Genomic DNA, 23,775 nt, shown 5'->3' on the forward strand with positions numbered 1-23,775 from the left:
AGCTGCGAGTCTATGAGGCCTTAAAATGCTGTCTAGATAGGCAGCTCAGCAGGTTTTGTGACAAAGATATGGAGTGGAATCATTGCTGGACATCCCTGATTTATCCAGTTTAATTTTGTGGGAATGGGAATAGGATGCATCGGCCTTGGTCTTGCTAAAGATGTATTGGGTTTTGCATCCTTTTGTTCAACATTTCACCGTTTAAGGCAAACCATTCCGTGTAATTCAGCTAAACGAGGGACTCCCACTGAAAGATGATCTAAAGAGGCAGTTGTTTGTGTGTTTGAAAATCTTGTTCCTCAGATTCTCGAGTTGGGCATTTTTTTTGTTCTGTTTCTCATTTTCATTTCCTTTTGCTGTGGTGTTCTGTAATGTTGGATGACAGTCATCTAAACAACATTTTCCAGCCGTTCCCAGCATGCACATATTTTAACTCAATGTTGTTCAAAAGTTCGAAATAATTACAAGTTTGTAGTGTTTTTGAAAGAAGTCTCTTATGTTTACCAGAGTTGCACATATTTGATCAAAACAGTGTAACATTGTAATATACTATTAACCTTTTAAATAACTGTTTTCTATTTGAATATATTGCGAAATGTATTTCTTGTGGTGCAAAATTTTCAGCATCATTACTCCAGTCTTCAGTGTCACATGATCCTTCAGAAATCATTCTAATATGCTGAAATATTATTATTATTATTATTATTATTATTATTATTATTATGATAAATGTTGAAAACAGTTTTTGCTGCTTAATGTTTTGTGGAAACTGTGATACCCTACCATTCATATACTTTTATTCAGCAAGGATACATTACATTAAATGATCAAAAGTGACAGTAAAAACATTTATAATGTTACAAAAGATTTCTATTTCAAATAAATGCTGTTCTTAAGAACTTTCTGTTCTTCAGAGAATCCTGAAAAAAAGTATCAGGATTTATATATATTATACAGCAAAAACTGTTTTCTACGGAAGTTCTAAGCGGCCATGCATTATATATTTTTTCCTTCTTGTTTTCTCTTATAAACGACTTATTTTCTCGTTATATCGACATAACGAGAGTTGTTTTCTCGTTATAACGACTTCATTTTCTCGTTATATCGACATATTTCTCATTATAACGACTTATTTTCTCGTTATTTCGACATAACGAGAGTTGTTTTCTCGTTATAACGACTTATTTTTCTCGTTATATCGACATAACGAGAGTTGTTTTCTTGTTATAACGACTTATTTTCTCGTTATATCGACATAACGAGAGTTGTTTTCTCGTTATAACGACTTAATTTTCTCGTTATATCGACAAATTTTTTGTAATTTTTTTTTACAATGATTGTTTGATCTACTGTTGTTATAGTAACAAACTCAATCTGATGGACAGATAAACCATGCGCTCTTACTGTAGCCTAGGTCGTGGATATTTCAGCAAATTTTGCTTCGCCTAGTAATAACGTCTACAATACAAAAATAAAGGCTGATCAATCACGGTTGATATTTCCAGAGACAGTACGCTAAACATTTTGTTTGTGTAATTAGCATGTTTAAATGGTCAAAGCAACACCGCAAACACAGGCGGAGCGCCTTCAGGATGCAGAACTATTCTAAAATCTTTTAGAGCTGCTTGGATTCAACTCACTTTCAATTTTCCTTTTATTTGAAAGAAAATTATATATAATTTGTAATTTTTAGTAGTCATTATATGCTGTGACTGATATCATGTGCGTTACAAGTGTATATGTGTGTGTGTGTGTGTGTTTACCTTTTTGTAATCTGAAGAACCTTATTTCGCCACAAAGAACCTTTTGTGAAACAGAAAGGTTCTTCAGATGTTAAAGGTTCTTTATGGAACCATTTAGACAAAAAGGTTCTTCTATGGCATCGTGAAGCACCTTTATTTTTAAGAGTGTACATTTATAACTCATCCGCCATTTAAACCTATATTCACAGGTGAATCATTGTCACGAATCATGGTTGAATCTGTTTAATCTTGTTTTGATTTTACAAGAAGAATAAAAGTTGCTATCACAATGTTGTTTTATCATCAACAGCCATCTTCAGAATCATTCTGATATGCTTATTTGGTGCTCAAGAAACATTCTTTTATTATTATTATAAATATTGAAATCATTTTTTGCTGCTTAATGTTTTTGTGGAATCTGTGATACACTACCTTTCATATTTCTTGTTCAACAAGGATGCATTACATTGATCAAAAGTGACATTTATAATATTACAAAAGATTTCTATTTCAAATAACTGCTGTTCTTTTGAACTTTCTATTCACTGAAGAATCCTGAAAAATGTATCACGATTTATACAATTAAGCAGCAAACACTGTTTTAAACATTGATAATAATGACCATTATATTTAATATGTAATAGAACCATTATTTTTAATATAAGAACCCTAATATTCTGCAATATTACTGTTTTTACTGTATATTTAATCAAATACGTGTGCTCACTTCTTAAAAAACACTGAAAAAACACTTATTTTGATCTTTTTTACTAGTGATGTACACATTTTGTTAACCCTTTTTTCTTATTTAGCATTAGATGGTATTTAAGCATTAGTTTTAACGTTTAAACCATCACCAAGGTTGATCGCATGCCAAAGGGGAAGACTAATGAAGATTTAGAATTTGTAGGGCTTACAATCTAAGCCGTAATAAGTCAAAATATTCTTTGTTTGGTTTTGATATCATTGAACAATAAGCTGACCACAGCAATCCATTCTGCACACCATTATTATCATTCTGTCTGACAAAGAGCCTGTTTGCATGTTTTTGTGTTTTTTCTGCAGTATTTTCCCATGATGTCTTAAGCTGCTGGGACGCATCATGCAGGCCATGTCTTTACGATGGTGTGTCAGGTGGAAAGTGTTTTCTTCTGCCTGACTGTTTGAGTACATGAATGTGTTCTTTTTTGCTCATTTGTCGTTTTTGCTCAGTAAAAGGGATTTTGATGAAGCATGGTGACTGCAGACTCCCCAAAACGTGGTACTTTGAGTTTGGAATTCAATTCCTTATTATGGAATTTATAGACTGGCCAAGGGGCATGATTGAATACATGCTTTTTAAAAGCATTATATTTATAATATAATAGATTTTTCTCTGTTATATTGGCAGCCCTGCAAATTTTGGAACACTTTTGGCTCGAGGAAAATGGCCACCTTGTGTGTTTTAACATCTGAAGTGGGGTTCCTGCACAACAACAAGGATAAATGCTTAAATAGCAGTGTATTCAGGACTGACGTTCAGCATAAACACAGGGCTGAGTTTGCTTACACCGGAGCAAGAGCAGACTCTCTCCCCTTTTTCCCTCCGTTTGACAGACACTCTGCAGAAATGTAGGTCAGGACTGTGAGTTAAGACGGTTAGGATGCAGGAATGACATGTGGGGTAATGTGCTGTTTGCTAGCCCAGAAAGTTCCATGTCAGGTTTTCTGGATCGCCCACAATTCTGTGTGGCAGTTAAAGCATGACCTAAATCTTTTAACCCAAAAGTTCTGGCTGCAGCTTCCATCTTACTAACCCATTCTAGAATGTAAAATGCCCAGGGATGATTTTTTATTTATTTATTTTTTGCCATTGGTTAAATCCTCAGAATAATTTGATCTTTTATTGGGGATTTTATTAAGGGAATGAAAACGTGTGGCATGCTGGATTCAAACATATAGGCTACAACTTCCATGTGAGCACCACATATGTGGTTACTGCTAGGCCATGGTTCTGAAAGAAAAGTAAAAGTAAAAGTAAAAATTTTTTATTTTAATTTTATTATTTTAAGTCTAATCATTGGGGTAGTTTGTTTCACGGTTCTTTTTTTATTTTTTTTACTTTTTTTTTTATTTCATTGTATTTATTTAAATTTAGACACTTCAGAGAGGAGATATTTTTCAGGTAACAGGATCAGATTTCAGGCTGGATTTTGTTTTTATTGAAAATAAAATATTTGTTGTTTGTTATCTGGCATTGTCTTTTTTATTTTAACTTCTGCAGGTTTTTATTGAAATAAACATTTGAAACATTTGTGAAATCGGTTTCTTTCATGGCTAAGATCTTCTTTTGTTTACTTAAATTTTTGGGCTTTTTGCCACTTTTTTTAATTGAGACAGTAGATAATTAATTGAAAGGAGGAAGTATTATATTAAGGTAATGGATTCAGGTTGCAGGCTGGATTTTAATCTAAAAAAGTGCATGTTATTCATTTTGTTTTAAGGCGAGTAATTGAGGAATTTGTAGTGTGGCTTTTTTTCTTCTTTTAATGTTTGCCACTTTCTGAATTTTGTGGAATGGGATCAGGTTTCAGGCTATATTTGAACTTCTATTTTCCACATGAGCAGCATAGCTCAATGCAAGTGGATTTTTTTGTTGTTTTAAGTCAAGTCATTGTGAAAGTTTGCTGCAGGTTTTAAGAATGTCTAGCGTTGAGTGACGGACGTTCCCGGCAGTTCTCCGGCGCTGTGCATGTCTCTTTGCAGGTTTTGGGAGGAGAACACAAACTGTGGTGGTAGACGCAGTCGTTCAGCTCCAGTAATAATGATCCCTCAGTGCTACTAGCAGCCGCCACAAACTCCCATCAATTAACATCCCACAAGCTCCTCACTGAGGGAGAAAAAAAGCTGTTTCTTTTTCACGCTACATTTACTGAGCGAACATTTATTTCCGAATTTCAAGTGATTAGTCAAGACACATATCCACACTGCAGCGTCTGACGGAGAGAGGCAGGAGGTGTGATTTTCTGCTGTCTGTTCTCTTATGAAAGTTTCAAAGCTGACTGTCCTAATCTTTAGTGGATAAATATTGGGAATTGTCTGCTACGGTATTCTTTCAACTTCCTCCATCGGTCTCTATTTGATTTCAGTTTTGATGGCTCACTCTTATCAGATATTCTATAAAATGTATTTCTTTGAAACAGAAATTGTTATGATTCATCTACAATTATAATTTATTCAGTTTTTATTGCATCTGCAGGTCTTCTGATTCTTTTATCAAGACACTGCCGCGACAAAAAAGTCAAATGTAACCTCTTACTCTGACAGAGGAATGTCATATTCTCCTTTTTCTACATTTCTTATCAAAAGTTTTTCATTTTATTTTCGGTTTCTTTTTCCTCGTATTTGCAAATGAGGCTGAAATGTCAGCTGAGGTTTAACTCTTTCTTTCTCTCACACACACACACACACACACACAGGTTTGTTTTTATGGGTTATTAAGCCTTTTGAATTACGGGGACACTGAAAATGTCCTCATAAATCACCTTCTCGTTGTAATACCTATGTCATACCCATGTTATTATACAAATTTGTGTCCTCATAAACCACATAAACATACATACACACACACACACACACACGTGCGCGCATTAACATACCATTTTTAAAACCACACATAAACACTAAAACAAGGGTTTTCAAACTAAGGGACTTCCAGGGGCATCAAGGGATGCTAAATTTACCACTGAAAATTGACAAAACACATTTTTTTTCAGGGCTGTCAAAGTTAAAATATTCACTAAAAATGTGCTATTAAATATGTATTTTTAGTAATTTACTGCTTTTTGTGTTCTGCTTTCTAAAGACTAATTAGGAAGCAAATTAATTGTGATTATTTTATTTTATTGACAGCAATAGTTTTTAACAGTAAAAAATCCAAACCAAATCTGCACATCGTTATTTATTTTTACATTTTGTTGTAGCTTTCTATTGAGTTTCAACAACCTCGCCATTGTCACCTTTAGCTTGTTCTCTGAGGGTGTTATGGCAATATTCTCTGTAAAGCTGCTTAGTGCTTAATGAGCTGAAGATGTTTCTTTTTTAGGTTTATACGTACTCTCTAAATATATACTGTAACTGTAATAGCTGCTAGAAAAAAGATACACTTAATACAAAGTGAACATTTCCAAATAATATTTTAAAATGTTTTTAGTACAGTGAAAATATTTTCTTTATTTTTTTTTACTTTATACCATTTTCACCAATGTGATTTTGTCAGATTTAGCACACTTTTGGATGCACATTTTCCTTTAAAATATGGTTTAAGTAGGTATACACCAGGGTTACTCAATTAGTTTTAGCCGAAGGCCGAATTCTGCCAACAATACCAAGCCAAAGGCCACTGACCTATTATTACAATTATCATATTATTGTTGCTTTTGTTAAAATAATCACAAGATGGTCACAAGATGAATATTCAGTCAAACAATTATGAACATTTTTGCATTTAGATACAGAAGAACTTTGCCTGTTGAATATTAAAAACAAATGAACAAACCAAAAATCTGGATCTCCATGTCTGCCATGCAAATCAACTGTTCCTGCTCGTTCCTAGACTGAATCTCTTCTCTCCACTATCCCTAATTGCAGATTCAATTATTAGATTTGTCAGTATTAATATTTTTATGCATAGATTTTTGAACATAACCGGTAACACCGTATGGCCCAATCCAGACACGATGCGATAAAAAGTATCTTTTCCTTGTAGTTTTTGTCCTAACCACCCGCGACAGCGACACACGACATGGGATTCTATTTTAGGAACATTTTTTTATTTTCTGCGACGTCGCGGCAGGAACAACATACACAACATGACAGTGATAATCTCAGGTAATGATTATGTGCTTTATTCAATGTTAAAAGTGTCTAATGTGAGTTTGAATATTATTTTGCGTTATCTTTATAGCCATAGTTAAAGCAACAATAGATATTTTACCTCAGATCTTGAAAATAAATTAAAGCAAACTTGTACGTTAAAACTGTGAACTCACTGCGAACCAAAACGTGTATTCCATAACAAAGAACTCACTCACTCACTCAAAACTGTTCAGTCCATTCACATTTGAATCATCTATTTTCTGTGTCCACGTTTCTTTTCTACACACTTGCCATGTTTTTGCTGTCACATCATATCTACACTGGACGCGAAAAAGATTTGCAAATCATTTGAACATTGTGTCAGTACGTTTTAAATAGCACTAGTCAGCAGTTTACTGTCGGGGATTTGTCGTGTCGCGCCGCATCCAATACAGCATCACTGATTATAACAAGTTCTATTGTATTTTATTGCATCGCGACACCGCTCGCGTCCGGTGTAGACCCGATGTAAGTTAATGTAGCTTTCTGATGCTGCGTTTGAATTTTCAGGCCACATTATTTGAAATTAGCGTGGGCCAAACTTTCTCTCACGGGCCGCCTATTGAGGAACCCTGGTATACACACATACAATCATTACACAAGAACACATGTAAACACACATTATAGAAATACTAACATACACACTTCAACGTAAACCAACTAAAATGACACGCGTGAAAACACACACAAAAAAAATCTAAAACAACAGTCAAATAAAGTGACTAAATTGGTCTATTTCAAGCATGCATTCAAACACACACATGCACCTTCAAAAACACAAATAAACACTTAAAGGCACAATATGTAATTTTCGGCTCAAAAACAGCTTTTATTATGCCACAGTCGACTGCTTCCTCTCCTTCCGGTCGTGCGTATGTGGGGTAAAGCAGCGGAGCTTTTATTATGCCACAGTCGACCGCTTCCGCTGCTTCCGGTCGTGTGTATGTGGGGTAAAGCAACGCTGTTTTATCATACTAGATACATTTGAAAGTTCTGTTATAATGCTACTCTGTGCGGTCGTCACCGGTCTAATAAAACGCACAACATATTAAAGTGTCTTTGGTGTTTCCATGTTTTCTACAAAACAAAACCGGAAATGAGGGGTTATGACGTCATTGGCAGGCGACACAATGACACTATGGACACGGTCCGTGTCACTAGTTAAAATTGCTTATTTCTCTGGATTTAAACATTCTTCAAAACATTTGGGATAATGTAAGTACACAAGTCAGCAAAATATATAACACTGTTCTAGTGGTTTTTGGATATTTTAATAAAAAAATCTTACGTATTGTGCCTTTAACTCACATTTGAACACATACAGCTAAGATGCCTCATGCTCACTAAAACACACACAAAAGGCTGCAGAAGCACTTTAGCTCTGGCCGAACGGCTAATGTTCTGAGGCTTTTGTTCTGATTTTATCTTCTCTGCGGGTTTTATTCTTCTTCCATTGACATTCAAAACATTTGAGCCATTGATACGAGGAGGAACACAAACATGGAAACCGGAGAAACCTCGCTCTCTTTAGCTCGCCTCACATCATCTGCTAGACGTGGTGAGGCAGCATTGTCCACGTCTTCAGCAGAGCGCATCATTAACATGTTAATCTAGGCGCTGCTCATTCGCAGGGCTGCTGGGAAGGTTCGTCCACTCCACGGGTCAGACAGAAGCATCTGAGGGACTTGAATAGCCATTAGTCAAATACTGTGGCGCAACATTGATATCACCCCCCCCAAGCCATCTCTGTCTTTCTCCCCCTTTTCTTTCCAGAAACTGCTCACACTGGAGCCGTTAAGCTGGCATGACGAATAATGCAGAGAGAGAGAGAGAGAGAGAGAGAGAGAGAGAGAGAGAGAGAGAGAGAGAGAGAGAGAGAGAGAGAGAGAGAGAGAGAGAGAGAGAGAGAGAGAGAGAGAGAGAGAGGCTTCTCAGTTTGCCTCTTTCAACGAGTAGACTAGTGTGACTATATACATGATATTCTGTTCCAAAACTTAGTGAGCTGCCTATCTACAAAGCGTTTTAAGGCAACATAGTGTGCTCCCAAAAAGACAGATGTTTCAAAAGGTAAGTGGCAACATTATGCTGCATTGAATGTATCCCTCATTAAGAAGGCAATCCCACAATACACTGTGACAAGCACGTTAAGCGACTGTATGTACTGTATAGCAAATCTCAACCAGATTGCTCAACTTAATCGAAGGAGAAATATAAACTATATTATCACCCAGCGATATATATTAAAAGTTGGATATATAATACATTATTTGCAAATATGCTGTATGCTCACGTAAAGCAATATATACGGTGTGATTATTTACATCTTTACAAACTATATTTTGCACAACTCTCTATATAAAGCTGGATATATCATATATACATATATAAACTATACTCATGTAGGGTGATCTCTCTCTCTCTCTCTCTCTCTTCTTCAGCCATTCAGAGGTGGACTTGCTGGTGTGTTTTGGATCATTGTCCTGCTGCAGAACCCAAGTTCGCTTCAGCTTGAGGTCACGAACAGATGGCCGGACATTCTCCTTCAGGATTTTTTGGTAAACAGCAGAATTCATGGTTCCATTTATCACAGCAAGTCTTCCAGGTCCTGAAGCAGCAAAATAGCCCCAGACCATCACACTACCACCACCATATTTTACTGTTGGTATGATGTTCTTTTTCTGAAATGCAGTGTTACTTTTACGCCAGACGTAATGGGACACACACCTTCCAAAAAGTTCAACTTTTGTCTCGTCAGTCCACAGAGTATTTTCCCAAAAGTCTTGGGGATCATCAAGATGTTTTCTGGCAAAACTGAGACGAGCCTTTATGTTCTTTTTGCTCAGCAGCGGTTTTCGTCTTGGCACTCTGCCATGCAGACCATTTTTGCCCAGTCTCTTTCTTATGGTGGAGTCATGAACACTGACCTTAACTGAGGCAAGTGAGGCCTGCAGTTCTTTGGATGTTGTTGTGGGGTCTTTTGTAACCTCCTGGATGAGTCGTCGCTGTGCTCTTGGGGTAATTTTGGTCGTCCGGCCACTCCTGGGAAGGTTCTCCACTGTTCCATGTTTTTGCCATTTGTGAATAATGGCTCTCACTGTGGTTCGCTGGAGTGCCAAAGCTTTAGAAATGGCTTTATAACCTTTTCCAGACTGATAGATCTCAATTACTTTTTCTCATTTGTTTCTGAATTTCTTTGGATCTCGGCATGATGTCTAGCTTTTGAGGATCTTTTGGTCTACTTCACTTTGTTAGGCAGGTCCTATTTAAGAGATTTCTTGATTGCGAACAGGTGTGGCAGTAATCAGGCCTGGGTGTGGCTAGAGAAATTGAACTCAGGTGTGATAAACCACAGTTTTAACAGGGGGGCAAACACTTCTTCACACAGGGCCATGTAGTTTTGGATTTTGTTTTCCCTTAATAATAAAAACCTTCATTTAAATACTGCATGTTGTGTTTACTTGTTATCTTTGACTAATATTTAAATTTGTTTGATGATCTGAAACATTAAAGTGTGACAAACATGCAAAAAATTAAGAAATCAGGAAGGGGGCCAACACTTTTTCACACCACTGTGTATATATACACACACACACACACACACACATATCTATATATATACATATTTAGCATACTTCTATCTCAAGCATAACTGCTTGATTGCTTGTATCATCGCAAGATGTAAACTATATTATCACCTTGCTGTGATCTTCTAAATGTGAAGAAGTCATGAATATAAGATGTTAGAAATATTAACATCTGTAAAGCTGCTTTGAAGCAATACGTATTGTGTAAAGCGCTATACAAATAAATATGAAAGCACAGCAAAAAATAAATAAATACTGTAAATAAAAATCCATCTAAAATAAAAAAAATAAATATTGATTATTACAATTATTTTAATTATTATTGTTAATATAGAAATGTAATTTAATAAATGATAATGTGAAAGGTGAAGGGACTTTACTGTAGCATAATGTGCCAGTCTGGAAGACGAAATGAGTTTAAACAAAGTTTCAAATCGCTCACAATTTTTCTTCCATAAAGTGGAATATATTAAAGTGAAATATACTCATAATTTAGAACTATATGTAATCATTTGAAATGTAAAATATAACTTACAAAAAATTAGAACACTTGTGACGTCAGTGAAACAAGCTATTACATTTTGATGAAACATTATACAAATACATTTATTTGTTTGTAATTTAAAACAGAAACTAATTATAAATGTGTAAAAAATCTTTGAACCTACTGTACCTCTAAAAGAAAATGCCTTTTTATGCTTTATGTATGAAATATTTTTTAAGAAGTGTCCAGATGTTCAAAAGGGTTTTTTTCTTCTTCTTCAGATTTAGCTCATTTCAAAAAGATAAGTAGACAAACGTATACACTAAGTATAGATACTGTCTCCCACTCACACTAATGCTGGTTGTGTTCCAGTTCCATTTTCACTAACAGAAATGCACTAGCAGTAATCTTCACCAATATTCTGCTCTGGCTCTTTGATTCTGTGTGGGTACAGTGTTATTGTAGAGACTGTACCTGAAATAAGGACAAAGTAGAAAAAAATAAAACAAATTGACTTCATTTTGTGTTTAGCTCTCGTGAAGGTTGTGTCCTTGAGAAGTTAGAGAAGCAGCAAGCATCCAGGGACAGGAAGTGCTTGTCAAGTGCTTGCCAAGCGCAGGTCAAGTAGAGCTTAAAGAGCTCATCTGCACACCCAAGATGGTCGAAAGCATGTTCATCTTATCTAATGCTCCTTTTGCTACATTGTTTTTCACTGAATCAGTTTCAAGAAGACTTTAAGTCATAAGGAATAACTCATTCTCATTTTTTTTAATTCATTACCCTTCTTCATGCCATTCCAAACCCATATGCTGCTATTTTTTTTTTCATGAAACATAAAAGTTGAGTTTTTTTTAAGGAATTGTAACACTGCTCTTGTCATACAAGGACAGTTTCTCATTTTGTGAAGGCATGTGATAGCTTTGTGTGAGAAACAGACTTTTTAGAAACAGAATTTTTCTTTTTGGAGCTGGACAGCCATGGATACTATCAATTATTTCTATTTTGTGTTGTTAAAAGCAAAGCAAAACAAAGCAAAGCAAAGCAAAAACAAAGCAAACACAAAACAAAATACAAAACAAAAAACGCGGCAACATGATAATTTGTCATTTTTGGGTTAAACATCCTTTTAATTTAGATTTGTTGGTCTGGACTTTCTGAAGTTTATGACAGCACAAAGTGGAGATTTATTTTTTGAAGAACATAAAACATTGAAGAAGAACTTTAAAAACACTTGGTTTATTTGGTTGTTTCAAAATATTCTACCAAATGCTTGCATTTTTTCTTAACTATTATGAATTTGGTTTCACACATTAGGAGTTCATGCATGAAACAGAATTTTAAAACCGCCAACTTCCTCAAGATTTTTCACAGGATGACCATAAATTATGCAACACATGCGTCATGATGTGAGAAGTCTGCTTTTCCTTATATAAACCATATACACACTTATCTAGCACATTCACTGTTGGGTTAATTTGATTTTCCTTGCATGCATTAGTCGTCACACTTCTCTATTTGTTTTTTATGCCCTTAATTAAGTCATAAAAGCTGAAGTTCAGTGAGTGGAAACTCTAGGTGGCAGTGTTGCTCTGTAGTACTGCTCTTTTTAGGTTTATTAAAAATTGATTACAGTGATTCATCTGTCTATATCTGAACAAACTAAATTACTTAGCATTTTTAATGCAGTCTCAGAAAAAAACAAAACAAAAATGAAGTAAAGTCCTGCTTCATGCTCTAAAATAAATCTTTCTATCAGCTGGGTGTTTATTTTAAGAAGTATGCCAGTCTGTGTGTGTTTGGGAATCTCTGATAGGGGGTCAGGTCAGCGGCTGGCCCTGAACACGCACAGAAACGCTGATTGGGTTTCGCTGCTGGAAGCAGCCTCTCCAAATGCGACAAAAGAACAAAACAGTGATTGATAAGGATGTGAAATGTGATCCACACGTCTCTCTCCGCAGCTGCTCCATTAGCAGAACCCAGATCAGTATTCCTGCATATACAGTGCGCTGAGGATTCGAGCAAGTGTTGTTTTGTTTATCCTGACGTTGTTGTTATCCCACATGTATTGTATGGCGTATGCAGTACTGCTGCATAAAGATGCATCGTGCACTTTGCATCATTTTGAATAGCATATCGATTATTTAACACTATTCCTCACATTTATGTTTCTATTCCAGAGAATTTTTTTTTCACATCTGAACATTTAAAGCACACACAAATGTTCCTAAATGTACTCTTTATTTTCTCACCAGAAGTATTCCAATATTTCATAAAGTATATAAAGCTTTTTATGCTCTGTATGAAGGTAAATAATTAAAAACTAAATAAACGTAATTCAAATGCATAATATTCACTGGAATTAAATCATAATCCCCTCGCTGTGGTTTCTTGGATTACTGTCAAGCCATCAATACACCAAAATTTTGAGGTTACTTGAGGTTATTAAATTGCATTAGTTGTTTTCACAAAAACTAAAGGAAATTAAGTGTATTGATGTAAATTGATTAACTATGACCAAAATCAGTGCAGCATTTCCTTTTATGTGCAAAAGTGTTTTTCTGTCTATAGAGTTTTTATTAAAATTTTAGTCATGGTTTATTTGAATTATTTTAAACAAAAAATGGGAAATGTTGCCTTGGCAACTAGCTGCAAAAAAATAAGTTAAATTTTTTATTTTATTTAAAAAAAATATTTTAGTTAATGTTTATTTTATTTCAAGTAGTGAAAATAATTGTAATGGTTTTATCTTAAGTTAATTATAATAACCCTGGATTAGCCAACAAAAAATGAAAATATGTATTTTCAAAAATTCCCAAATAGACTAAAAATATCCCCCCAATTTTGTTTTTTTTGCTCCATTTTCCCGGAAGGAAAAGCCTGTAAATTTGAAATGTGTAGATCTGCTATAATTTGACTTTTGGTCAACTTTTAAGACTACACTAGCATATGGACAACCAGCGCAAAAAACAACAACATGACATTAAAGCCACAATTTACATCTTATGGGGTCTCTGCAGAGATTCATTAATCTCAAAACAGCTGGATTGCCTGTAGTTTGACACCACGTTTGCACCACAAGTCTCAGTAAAAGCACAAAGGTGTGTAAATGAAAAATCAGTAACATCTTTAGATGGTGTAGAGGAGCTTTTGTAAAATCTACTTGCGTCAGAATGATTATTATCAAACGGCACTGAATTATTAAGAAAAAACTGAAAACATGGCTGACATCCTAAATCTGCGGGACTCCTGCGTGGCGGATCTTGATGAGGAGTCTTTGTTGCTTTGTGAATCTGCGGGGCATCTACCCAGCGAGGGGTGACGTGGCCCAGCTCGGAGAGCTAAGAAAGCGTGAGCCGGATCAGCTACTGCTGCTAAGGTTACGGCTGATACAGTAAATTCATTGATTCAGTCCACCGTTAGCCGCCCCTCTTGCCAACCCCCCCGCGACGCTCAGTTGTGATGTAAATATTATCTTACAGTCCTCTCCTAAGCGATCACCTTTCTGAGAGAGATTAACATCCGAGCGGGGCAGCTCTATTAAGAGCCCAGTGAGGGGGCGGCTGTGTCTGCTGTCATCTCTCTCTGTGGGTGCCATCTTTCTCCAACCGTTTGTCTTTGCTGACGATGAAGCACTAATGCTGTGTTACAAACTGTAATGTGCAAAGCTGTACCCAAAATTTATTTTTGCCGTATCGGAGCTGGCAGCAGAGTGAGTGAATGCTATTGCTGCTGTTTGCCATGGGTGGAATACAAAAGAGCATATTATTATCTGAGGTGAAGAAAACCCTCCAGGATACATGCCTGCTGATAAATGGAGTTAGTAGCTGAAGGAACCGCTCTCCCCAAAATTCTGCCTTGTATGTATTCCTTTAAAAATGTTAGGAATGGCCTATCAAAAGGCCTGTATACTCAAGGTGTTAAGATTTAAGAAAAAGTTAAATGTTCATATATCATTTATAAAATGTGTAATAAACAGTACTTTACCAAAGTGTCAAGTTGACTTCTCGAATAATTAATATATTTTGTTTAAACATATCATTCGTGATAGATAAAATAATAGTACCATATGAAGGATAAAACTGTTCAGTTGTAATAATGAAACAGTAATAAAGCAATAATATTATTCCTATTAAGTTGTGCTCTATTTGAGATACAAAAAATGTATATGATTTTTTTTTTACATTTTACTGTTGCCTCCAACCACTGTAACACTCTCACTTCTTGTATTAAAGTTGATATTATTTTCTAGTCTTTCTCGCTTTAGGTCTGTTAATGGCACAGTTAGATTTGGCACAACATACACTATGGGTTAAAAGGCTGCATTTATTTGATCAAAAAATGCAGTAAAATCAGTGTTATTGTGAAATTATTATTTAAAAGAACCGTTTTCTGTTCGAATGTCATTTATTCCTGCTATTGTAAAGCTTCATTTTCAGCAGTCATTACTCCAGTCTTCAGTGTCACATGATCCTTCAGAAATCATTGTAATATGCTGATTTGCAGCTCAGTTATTATCTGTACTCAATTATTAATTATGGTTCTTATTATTATCAAAGTTGAAATGTTTTTGAAATAGAAATCAGCATTTATTTATTAGTCATTTTTGATCAATTTAATGCATCCTTTCTGATGAAAAAGGGTATAAATATTTTTTATTATTATTATTTTTTAATGTTTTGAATTGTAGTGTATCATGGTTACCACAAAAAAATGTTTCTTGAACACCAATTTAGCATATTAGAATGATTTCTGAAGGATCATGTAATATTGAAGATTGGAGTAATAAAAATTCAGCTTTGCCCTTACAGGAATAGAAACTTTAAAATATATTAAAATGTAAATAAATTGTAATCATATTTTACAATATTACTAGTTTTAGTGTATTTTTGATAAAATAAATAGAGCTTTGGTGATCATAAGAGACATAAAAGTTAGTTAAAGATGAAAGTGCCTGATAAAACTTTTTTTCTTCACTTTTTTATTTCCTGAATTTGAGTTTTTCATCCGTCTTTGCAACAGTATGAACAACAAAAGATTTGTGTTTCTGGTCAGCTTCTGGTTACAAATTCTGCAGCACAGAGCATAAAAGTTATGAATGAATATTACCATACATCACAGTGATTGTGCAGATATCATGAGCTGGTCTCATTTCCTGTGCAGGTTTTTTTTTTTTTCCAGTTCCACAGAGAAAATAACTCTGGCATCTGATGAATTAGCTTGTGTTGGCAGGAATGTGACAGATTATACTAATGCACGGAAATACATTATATTGCTCAATTATGTCTAATTAACTGCTCAAATGATTCTGAATGGTTATAAATTATTTAATTCAAACAAATATGTAAATCAGAATGCAAAGCTTTTGTTTTCATGTGTTTAGATCGTGCCATTATTCTGGCCAATGCGAACCAAACAAAGTTGATCTGATACATAGAAAACGTTAACGCCTGATCATCACACTGGGTAATGACAAAAAGGAAAGGGATCATGTGATATATATTTGCATGTAGTGATGATTTCTTTCCCAGTCAGCTGTCAGAGATCCACGGAGTGGCAGCACTTGAATAGATTCCTCGTGTGAGATAAGAAAAGATTGTGCCATTCAAGTGGTGACGTCTATCAGCACCATTCAGCATAATGGACTGGTTGGTTTGTTGCCTGGCTGATCACATTCGTTTAATGTCTTTCCCAATCAGACTTCATATTTAAAGAACAACAACAGATGTTTTGTCTTATAACAAGCAAGCCAGGAAACATGCAGGCTTTAGTGGTCATGATTTTATGGTTTTATGGAATGCATCATTTTTATTTTTATTTTTTTGGTCATGATATGCCTTTGACATTGTGTCACATCCCAATGTATCTAGACATGCAGGCTTCCATTTTTTGATTTAATGGCACCAACTGTGCACTGATATGTAATGTCAATTGTCTGGTAATCACTGGCTATGCTTTGAAAGCTTCGCAGAAAAAAAAATGATCAAAGTTGCAGTTGTTTGAACTTGAGTCTCGCTTGACCTGCATGCAGCGCTTCACTCCATAGAGGTCATCATTTACTCACCCTCATGTTGTTCGAAACCTGTGTGAGTTTCTCTCTTCTGGGGAACAATATTTGAAGCTTTATTTTCCTTGCCATTCCAAAGAGCAGACAATAAAGCTTTCAAACTTCAAAAATCAGGTGAAAACATGAAAAAAGCCCATAAAACATGTGTACTATATTCCAAGTGTCCTAAAACCATACAGTATTCTTGTGTGACCAAAATTTAAGTCAGTATTTAATGGAAATCGAATGAATATCTGCTCTAACTCTTCTTGGTGCGTTCATGAGGTTATAAGAGAAGTAGCAATGTTGCCTGATTTGTTACCAGACATGTTCTTTTGAGTCTAACCTTTTCAATTATTTTTTTTTGAGTTTGTTCACAATGATCCATTCACAAATCAGACTGAATGGGTTCTTGAGTAACTGACCAACACTTGAATAACATTGAGTAACACACGTTTTTATGAGAGCTGATGCCCTGTGATTTTTAATAATGGGTAACAGTGACTGCTTCTATGTGGCTTCTCAGTTCTCCTTAAAAGATGAGTATTGCTTCAGGTTTTTGATGAAATTGAAAAAATAATACAATATGAAAACAGAAACATCTCTCTTTTTTCCCTCTACAGATCAATCGTGCGCCGAGTTTTGGGACAGATCAAAAGATTGATTACGACATGAAGAAGGGGGTTTTGCTCAACGCCCTGAAACTGCTCAACATCAGGTATGAAGCAATACTCTCTCCAGAGTCCCATTAGAAAGAGAAAGAAAGAGTTAATCAGAAAACTCACTCTCCATTCCCAGCTGTCCACCAGTCTTTAGTGTTTTAGAAAATATTGGTTCCTTGATCTCCACTAATGGCGCTTTTCCACTGCGTGGTACGAATTGGCTCGGCACGGCTCAGTACGACACGGCTCGGCTCGGTTTGCGTTTCCACTGCAGTTTAGTACCGCTTTAGAGTGGGCGGGATTATTCACATGTCGTTATAGTTGTGCCGCCTCTACTGCCGAAAACTTTACTCCTGAAAATCTTTTTCATTCCGGCTCGCCCCATCAAACTCTCGCTGGATCCGCTCCTCTGCTATAAACAAGAGGAATGTCTGTACTTTCTCAACAGACAACGAAACAACCACTTTTTGGCTGTTAAAAAAAGGTGCGCTCGTTCAAAACAGTTGCGTTCGATCCTTCGCTGGCTGTGCGGATTTAAATCTAGCGGTTCTGTTGTGTTTGTGTCGCAAGTTCAGTGACGCAGGTAGTGACGATTCTCTCCGGCCAATCCATGATCAGCAGAGTTTACATGTCACGTTTTGGTAACGGTATGGTTCACTTGGAACCTCAACCAAGGTGGTACTAAAAAAAGTACCAGGTACCATGTACTGTACCCAGTGGAAACCCCCCCAAAAGTGAACTGTACCGAGCCGTACCGTGCCGTACCATGCAGTGGAAAAGCGCCATAAGAAGTTACTTGAAACTCTTTGATGGGTCCTCATGCACTTGTTTTGTATATGCTACTGTTTGATTAGAAAGAAGAATTTTTGGACACTTAAGCCACTCTTGAAAATATCTGAAGGTCACATATCTAAACAAGTGGCATCTTCAAACAAATAGTGCCATAATTTTTTAACACCATATCACCTGTTTTGTAATTTGAAACCTTAAACTGACTTAAAACAATATCGCTTGCTTCATTTTGTTTTGGAAATGCTGTATTTGTGTTTGAGTTTAAAGAAGTATTCTTGGTTGATGGGGATAGTTCACCCAAAAATGACAACTTGCTGTTAATTTACTAACCCTCAGGCCATCCAAGATGTAGGTGACTTTTTTCTTCAGTAGAACAGTAAATAAGAGTTTTAAGGTGAAACCATGGATCATGGTGATTCATACACTTCACGTCTGTGGCTGCTGGTTCTTGAGAGTAAAAAACAAACCATATACATACAAGACCAAATTAATTCCCGTGGTTCCTGATGATACATTGAGGTCTTATGAAGTGAAATGATCGGTCTCTGCAAGAAGAATAAGAAAATGCACATTATTTACAACATTACAGCTTGGGCAAATGGTTCTCAGTGCGTTCACAGCTATCTGGACTGCGAACGTCCTCTGTCACATAATGACATATGTGTGGCCGCATATTAATTTGTTCTTGTCTGTATATGTTTTTTGGACTCTCAAAAACTGGCAATCACAGACGTGCAGTGCATGAATCGCCAAGGACATCGCTTTCACCTAAAAACTTCTTTACTGTTCTACTAAAGAAAAAAAGTCACCTATATCTTGGATGGCCTGAGGGTGAGTAAATTAACAGCGGTAATGAGATGAGTTGAAACATATAGATATAGCAAGGTGAGTAAATGGTTTAATCCCACTATTCTCAGATATTTATGGTCTTATGGCTATAATTTTGAACTAATTGAATATTTTTATTTAAATGTTTATTGCTGTGCTGTATGATCACCCAGTACACTTCATTTGTATGTTTCATTAACTTATTACTGTGAATACTGAGTGTACTGATACAATTTGTTTTCAAACTGCTTTCTATTATTGTATTGTATTTAACTTCAAATGTTCCTAAACTGTATGTTTATGTGTGAGGATTGTGTCTTTTTGTGGGAATGTTGTGTATGTTCGCTTGTGCATGCTTCCTGAGTTTGTGTGACTGCCTGTGTACATCTGTGCGTGTCGTTATATGTCAGTATGCGGGGTTTCCGGTGATTGATTATCATAGACCTGGCCTTCAAATCCCAGGTCCACCTTTTGTACTAAATATACCAGAGTGGCCCAACAATGGTCCTAGAGTAGGAAACAACAGCAGACAAACTCAATCGAGCAGTGGATCAGATTTCAGGATGCATTGCTGCCATTCTGTCACAGTGATTTTCTTGGAATTCTCCACAGACGTTTACTCTGTCCCAACTGATCCAGCTGAGTTCTTACCAGTAACAAATCAAACGACTCCTGTGTGATTTCCCCGGCAGTGGCAGGACAAAACCAATAACTCAGCAACAAGAACTCAGAAGTGTGAAAGTCGTATCAATAAAATGAGAGGCTTCCCCGGTGGTTCAGGAGCCCACTGACCCTGAATGGCCACTTCCAACAGCAAATTTGAAAGGCCAGTGAGCGATGAAATCTTAAAGTGCTGAATGCTGTCAAGTCGAGTGATGTATGTAGTCTCAGAGTCTGTCAGGATTTCGGCTGGGAGCTTGGGCTACTTTGAGTGCTATTACTTGAGCATTTCCTTTTTTTTTTTACGCAGAGCCAGTGATAAACGACGGAATTTAGCCCAGCAGAAGGCGGAAGCCCAGCGACGACTGTACGGACAGGGATCAGTGCGGAAATTGACGGCCGGATCATCAGAATGGGAGAAACAACGTCACCTACTAGAGCGCAGGAGAGAAGAGCTGGTGAGGCCTGTTCAGCAGTAAAAAAACATAATTTTATTAAGTCACATTTAAGTAATGAAGCCAAATAACGTTTTGATGTTGGAGCCATGGATTAGCAGTTTTGTGCACTTGCTCCAGATTTGTTGAGCCTTCGTGCTCATATGGAAAATGAAAATGTGGGGGTGTGTGGGGGGGGGCCTGGCCTGGCCATGCCACCTCTGTCAGTTTGCCCCCTCACCTTTGGTGCCATCTACAGAGTGGGCGCCCTGATTTTAGTCTGTGAGGCAGGCTACTGCCCTGGGAAGATCTCCCACTCAGAAATACGACATGGGGAGTGGGTGGGTGTGTGTGATTAAAATCTAAATGTTTTCATTTCAGTTCGTTCTTAGCAAAAAAAAAAAATCATTCAGTTTCCAGAGTGAAATAAGAATGGAACAGTGTTCACTTTACAAATAATTCTAATAATCTTTGCTAATATTCTTGAATTTTCAAACTGCTAATACTTTGCACTTTGCAGTTTCAAGTTATGCCTTTACTGTATGACCAAAAATGACAGAGTATTTTATGTTTCAGCTGATTGCAGCGCTAGTACCTATTTGAAAGGGAATTCAGATCTAAAATCTGAATATAAAAAAATATAAATATAATAAAAAGAAAAAATATTTAAAAAGCGGGTCGGGTCCCTCTGCTGCTGAGGTACGGCGGAAACTCGGCTTGTGGGGATCGCAGGTTAAGCTCGCGGAAAAGTTTGAGAAAGGTATGGATTTTTCAAAGACTTCTGCTGCGAGCTCTAGCGCGCTACGGGATCCAGACGCTCTGTCATTGGAGTCATCTGATCCTGATAGCACGCCTACTCATAGTGACGAAAATAAAGAGGTTGATGTGGTTGGTGATGATGATGAGAGTGTGAGCACCGAGTCGTCATTGGCCATTCCCAGCCGCGCATACGGGGAATGTTGGATCTGATGAATCGTGCCACTAAGGGGCTCGATCTGGTCTGGATGAGTCAGAAGCCGAAGCCAGCTCGCGGCCGACTAGATGAGCGTTTTTTGACTGGTCTTGATCGTCCCGCCCCCGGGAGTCTTCCGTTTCTCCCAGATCTCCACTCGGAGATATCTAAATCCTGGGGAAAACCGTATTCCTTTTCGGCTGCATCTCTTTCAACATGCAGATTATGCTAATGTTGAGGGTGTAGCCGAGCGTGGATACGCGTGGATGCCCCCTGTTGAACAGACGTTTGCGAGCTATCTCTCGCAGGGTGAGTCATCCTCTTTGAAGACTCCTGCCTTGCCATCAGTAGCGCTTCAGACCACCTCGCGCCTGAATGGCAGGGCGTATGAGGCAGCAGGACGGTCTGCTTGCGCTGACTGGGCTTTTTGGCACTTCCGTTGAGGCGGTTGTGGAGAAGTTCAGGGAGGCGAAAGCACAATCGGCTGCCTTCAGGAAAATAATTCCCCGGTGCTCCAAATCCTCTTCTAAGGGGGATGATCGGTCTAGAGCTGAGGCTCATAGACAACATCAAAAGTCTAGCGTCTCTAACCGCACCCCTCCTCCCTCTAGGAGTCAGCGGGGAAAGCCTACCGCTAACAAGGGAAGAGACTATCTCAGGAACGTGCTGAATAGGAGGCGCGGTCATCCTCTTCGTCCCGAGCTTGGCACTTCCTGATCATCTTTTTCCCTCAATCCCCCCCCCTTCCTTGTGTTATTGGCCACTGCTTACATCAGACTCTGACAGTTGCGGTGAGCCCTCTCCTGGAGTGGTCCCATTTCCTAGAGTCTAGCTATCTGAGGATAGCTATGTGCTAGCTCAGTGATTGCTCCCCTGCTTAGGGTTTTAAGTAGCGGTCTTTTGAACCCTTATCTAGACAGTGTTGTCTCCCCTCTTGGGGTCGTAAGTAGACAGCCCACTCTTTGTGGTCTGGGTAGTTTTTCAGTCGGTTCCCCCTTTTGGTAACCCTTCCGAGGTATATAGCTATCTGAGGATATCTATGTGCTAGCTCAGTGACTGCTCCCCTTCTTAGGGTCTTTAAGTAGCAGTCTCTTTGATCCCTTGCCTGGACAGTGCTATCTCCCCTGCTAAGGTAGTAAGTAGATAGCCCACTCTCTGTGGTCTGGGCAGCTCTGTAGGAAGGCTATCTTGCTATGTTATTCTGTTCCTCATGCCTTCATAAGACCTTAGGGACATTGCTATATGAGGATAGCAGTGTTCCAGCTCAGCGGTTACTCTTTTTTGGGATCTCTGAGCTCCTCTGGAGGCTTTCTGTTAGCCTCTTGAGTGGTCTTGTGTATCCAGGCTAGTTATGCTCATATAGCATAGCTATAGGATGTTCTCCTTGATCTATTTGGGTTCCCCCGTTTTTTTCCAAGTTGCGGGAGCAGCCCGTGGTGTCAGTGGCATGGTCACTTTCTGAGGACAGGCTTGGCATATGTATGTCGCTTCCTTGGTGCTCCTCCACCAGGTGGACAGGCATGTGCCTCGGCATGGCGTGGTTGGATTTCGTTCCCCAATGTGCCCCCTCTCAAGGAACCATGGTTACATGTGTAACCCGAGACGCTTCCCTTCTAGGGAACTCCACACTGCGCCCCCTTGCCATGAGGCCTCAACAGGAGTCTAACTATGTTCTTATTCAGTCCAGCATCCAAGGAGGCTCAAAAAGAGCCTAACACCCAGAGCTAACTGGCCCGTGAAGCTCTGCAGAGTGGAGGCCTAAATACAACACCTCTTAAAATGAGAGGCGGCTTAGCAACACTCCATACTAAGGTCAGTAGCCAAGGAGGCTCCCAGAGAGCCTAACAACCTAGCATACTACCCTACCTCCTAGCCGAGCTCTAGGAGTGGAGGAGCATGATGACTCTCTAAAACGAGAGGAGGCCTAATTACGCCCCACTCTCAGGACATCTTGTAAGGAAGCTCACAGAGAGTCTATGACTCACAGATGCTTTCCTAATCGAGCTCTGGCGAATGGAGGCCTCAATGTAGATAACTCTCTGTAGCGAGAGGAGGCCTGATGACAGTCTCGTGAATGCATCATACCTAGCACATCTAGCTTGATCGTAGAGAAGACAGCATTCCACCCAAAAACGCGTCCCACATCCCTTCGGGAATAGGGACAGCGGGAACGGAGCTTTCATTGAGAAATATTTTCAATGTGCACATTCTGCTCCTTAAAATGTATAATTTATGTTTGTTTTTTTACATATGCAGCAAAAAAAAAAAAAGTAGGCTATTAATCGGTTAAAAAATTCTGTTAAAAATTGGCATCCCAGATAGCAACAGAGTCTGGGCCAATTCTGGCTTCATGCTGGCATTGTTTTTTTCACAGTCTTGTTGGCAAATGTTTGTGATTTTATTTTATTTGTTATGTATGATATGTATGATAGATTCTGACAATCTTTGTCTGTCTTCTTGCATTATTGACAAACTCTTTTCCTGTTTGACACTGTAAAGCTGCTTTGATACAATCAGTATTGTATAAAGCGCTATATAAATAAAGGTGATTTGACCATTAAAACAAAAATCAGGCTCATGTATTTATGACATCAATCGCTTCTACTTTCTTTGTTTAGAAACGGAAGTAACTTAAAATGTTATTTGTGTGTTGTACTAGGGCTGCACGATTAATCGAATGCGATTTTCATGCACATCT

At 37.7% G+C, this 23,775-nt stretch overlaps 1 protein-coding gene across 1 annotated transcript in view; it reads left to right on the plus strand.

The window, feature by feature from the left end:
• Nucleotides 1-23,775, plus strand: part of ttll7 (tubulin tyrosine ligase-like family, member 7) — a 105,893-nt gene that overhangs the window by 36,374 nt on the left and 45,744 nt on the right. Inside the window, exons 10-11 of the mRNA XM_016282099.1 lie at nt 17,373-17,467; nt 20,002-20,149. Of these exons, the coding sequence (XP_016137585.1) occupies nt 17,373-17,467; nt 20,002-20,149 (243 nt within the window). The remainder of the gene's footprint in view (nt 1-17,372; nt 17,468-20,001; nt 20,150-23,775) is intronic.

Source organism: Sinocyclocheilus grahami, unplaced genomic scaffold (genome assembly GCF_001515645.1).
Source record: "Sinocyclocheilus grahami isolate Dianchi unplaced genomic scaffold, SAMN03320097.WGS_v1.1 scaffold154.1, whole genome shotgun sequence".
Lineage (NCBI taxonomy): Eukaryota > Metazoa > Chordata > Actinopteri > Cypriniformes > Cyprinidae > Sinocyclocheilus > Sinocyclocheilus grahami.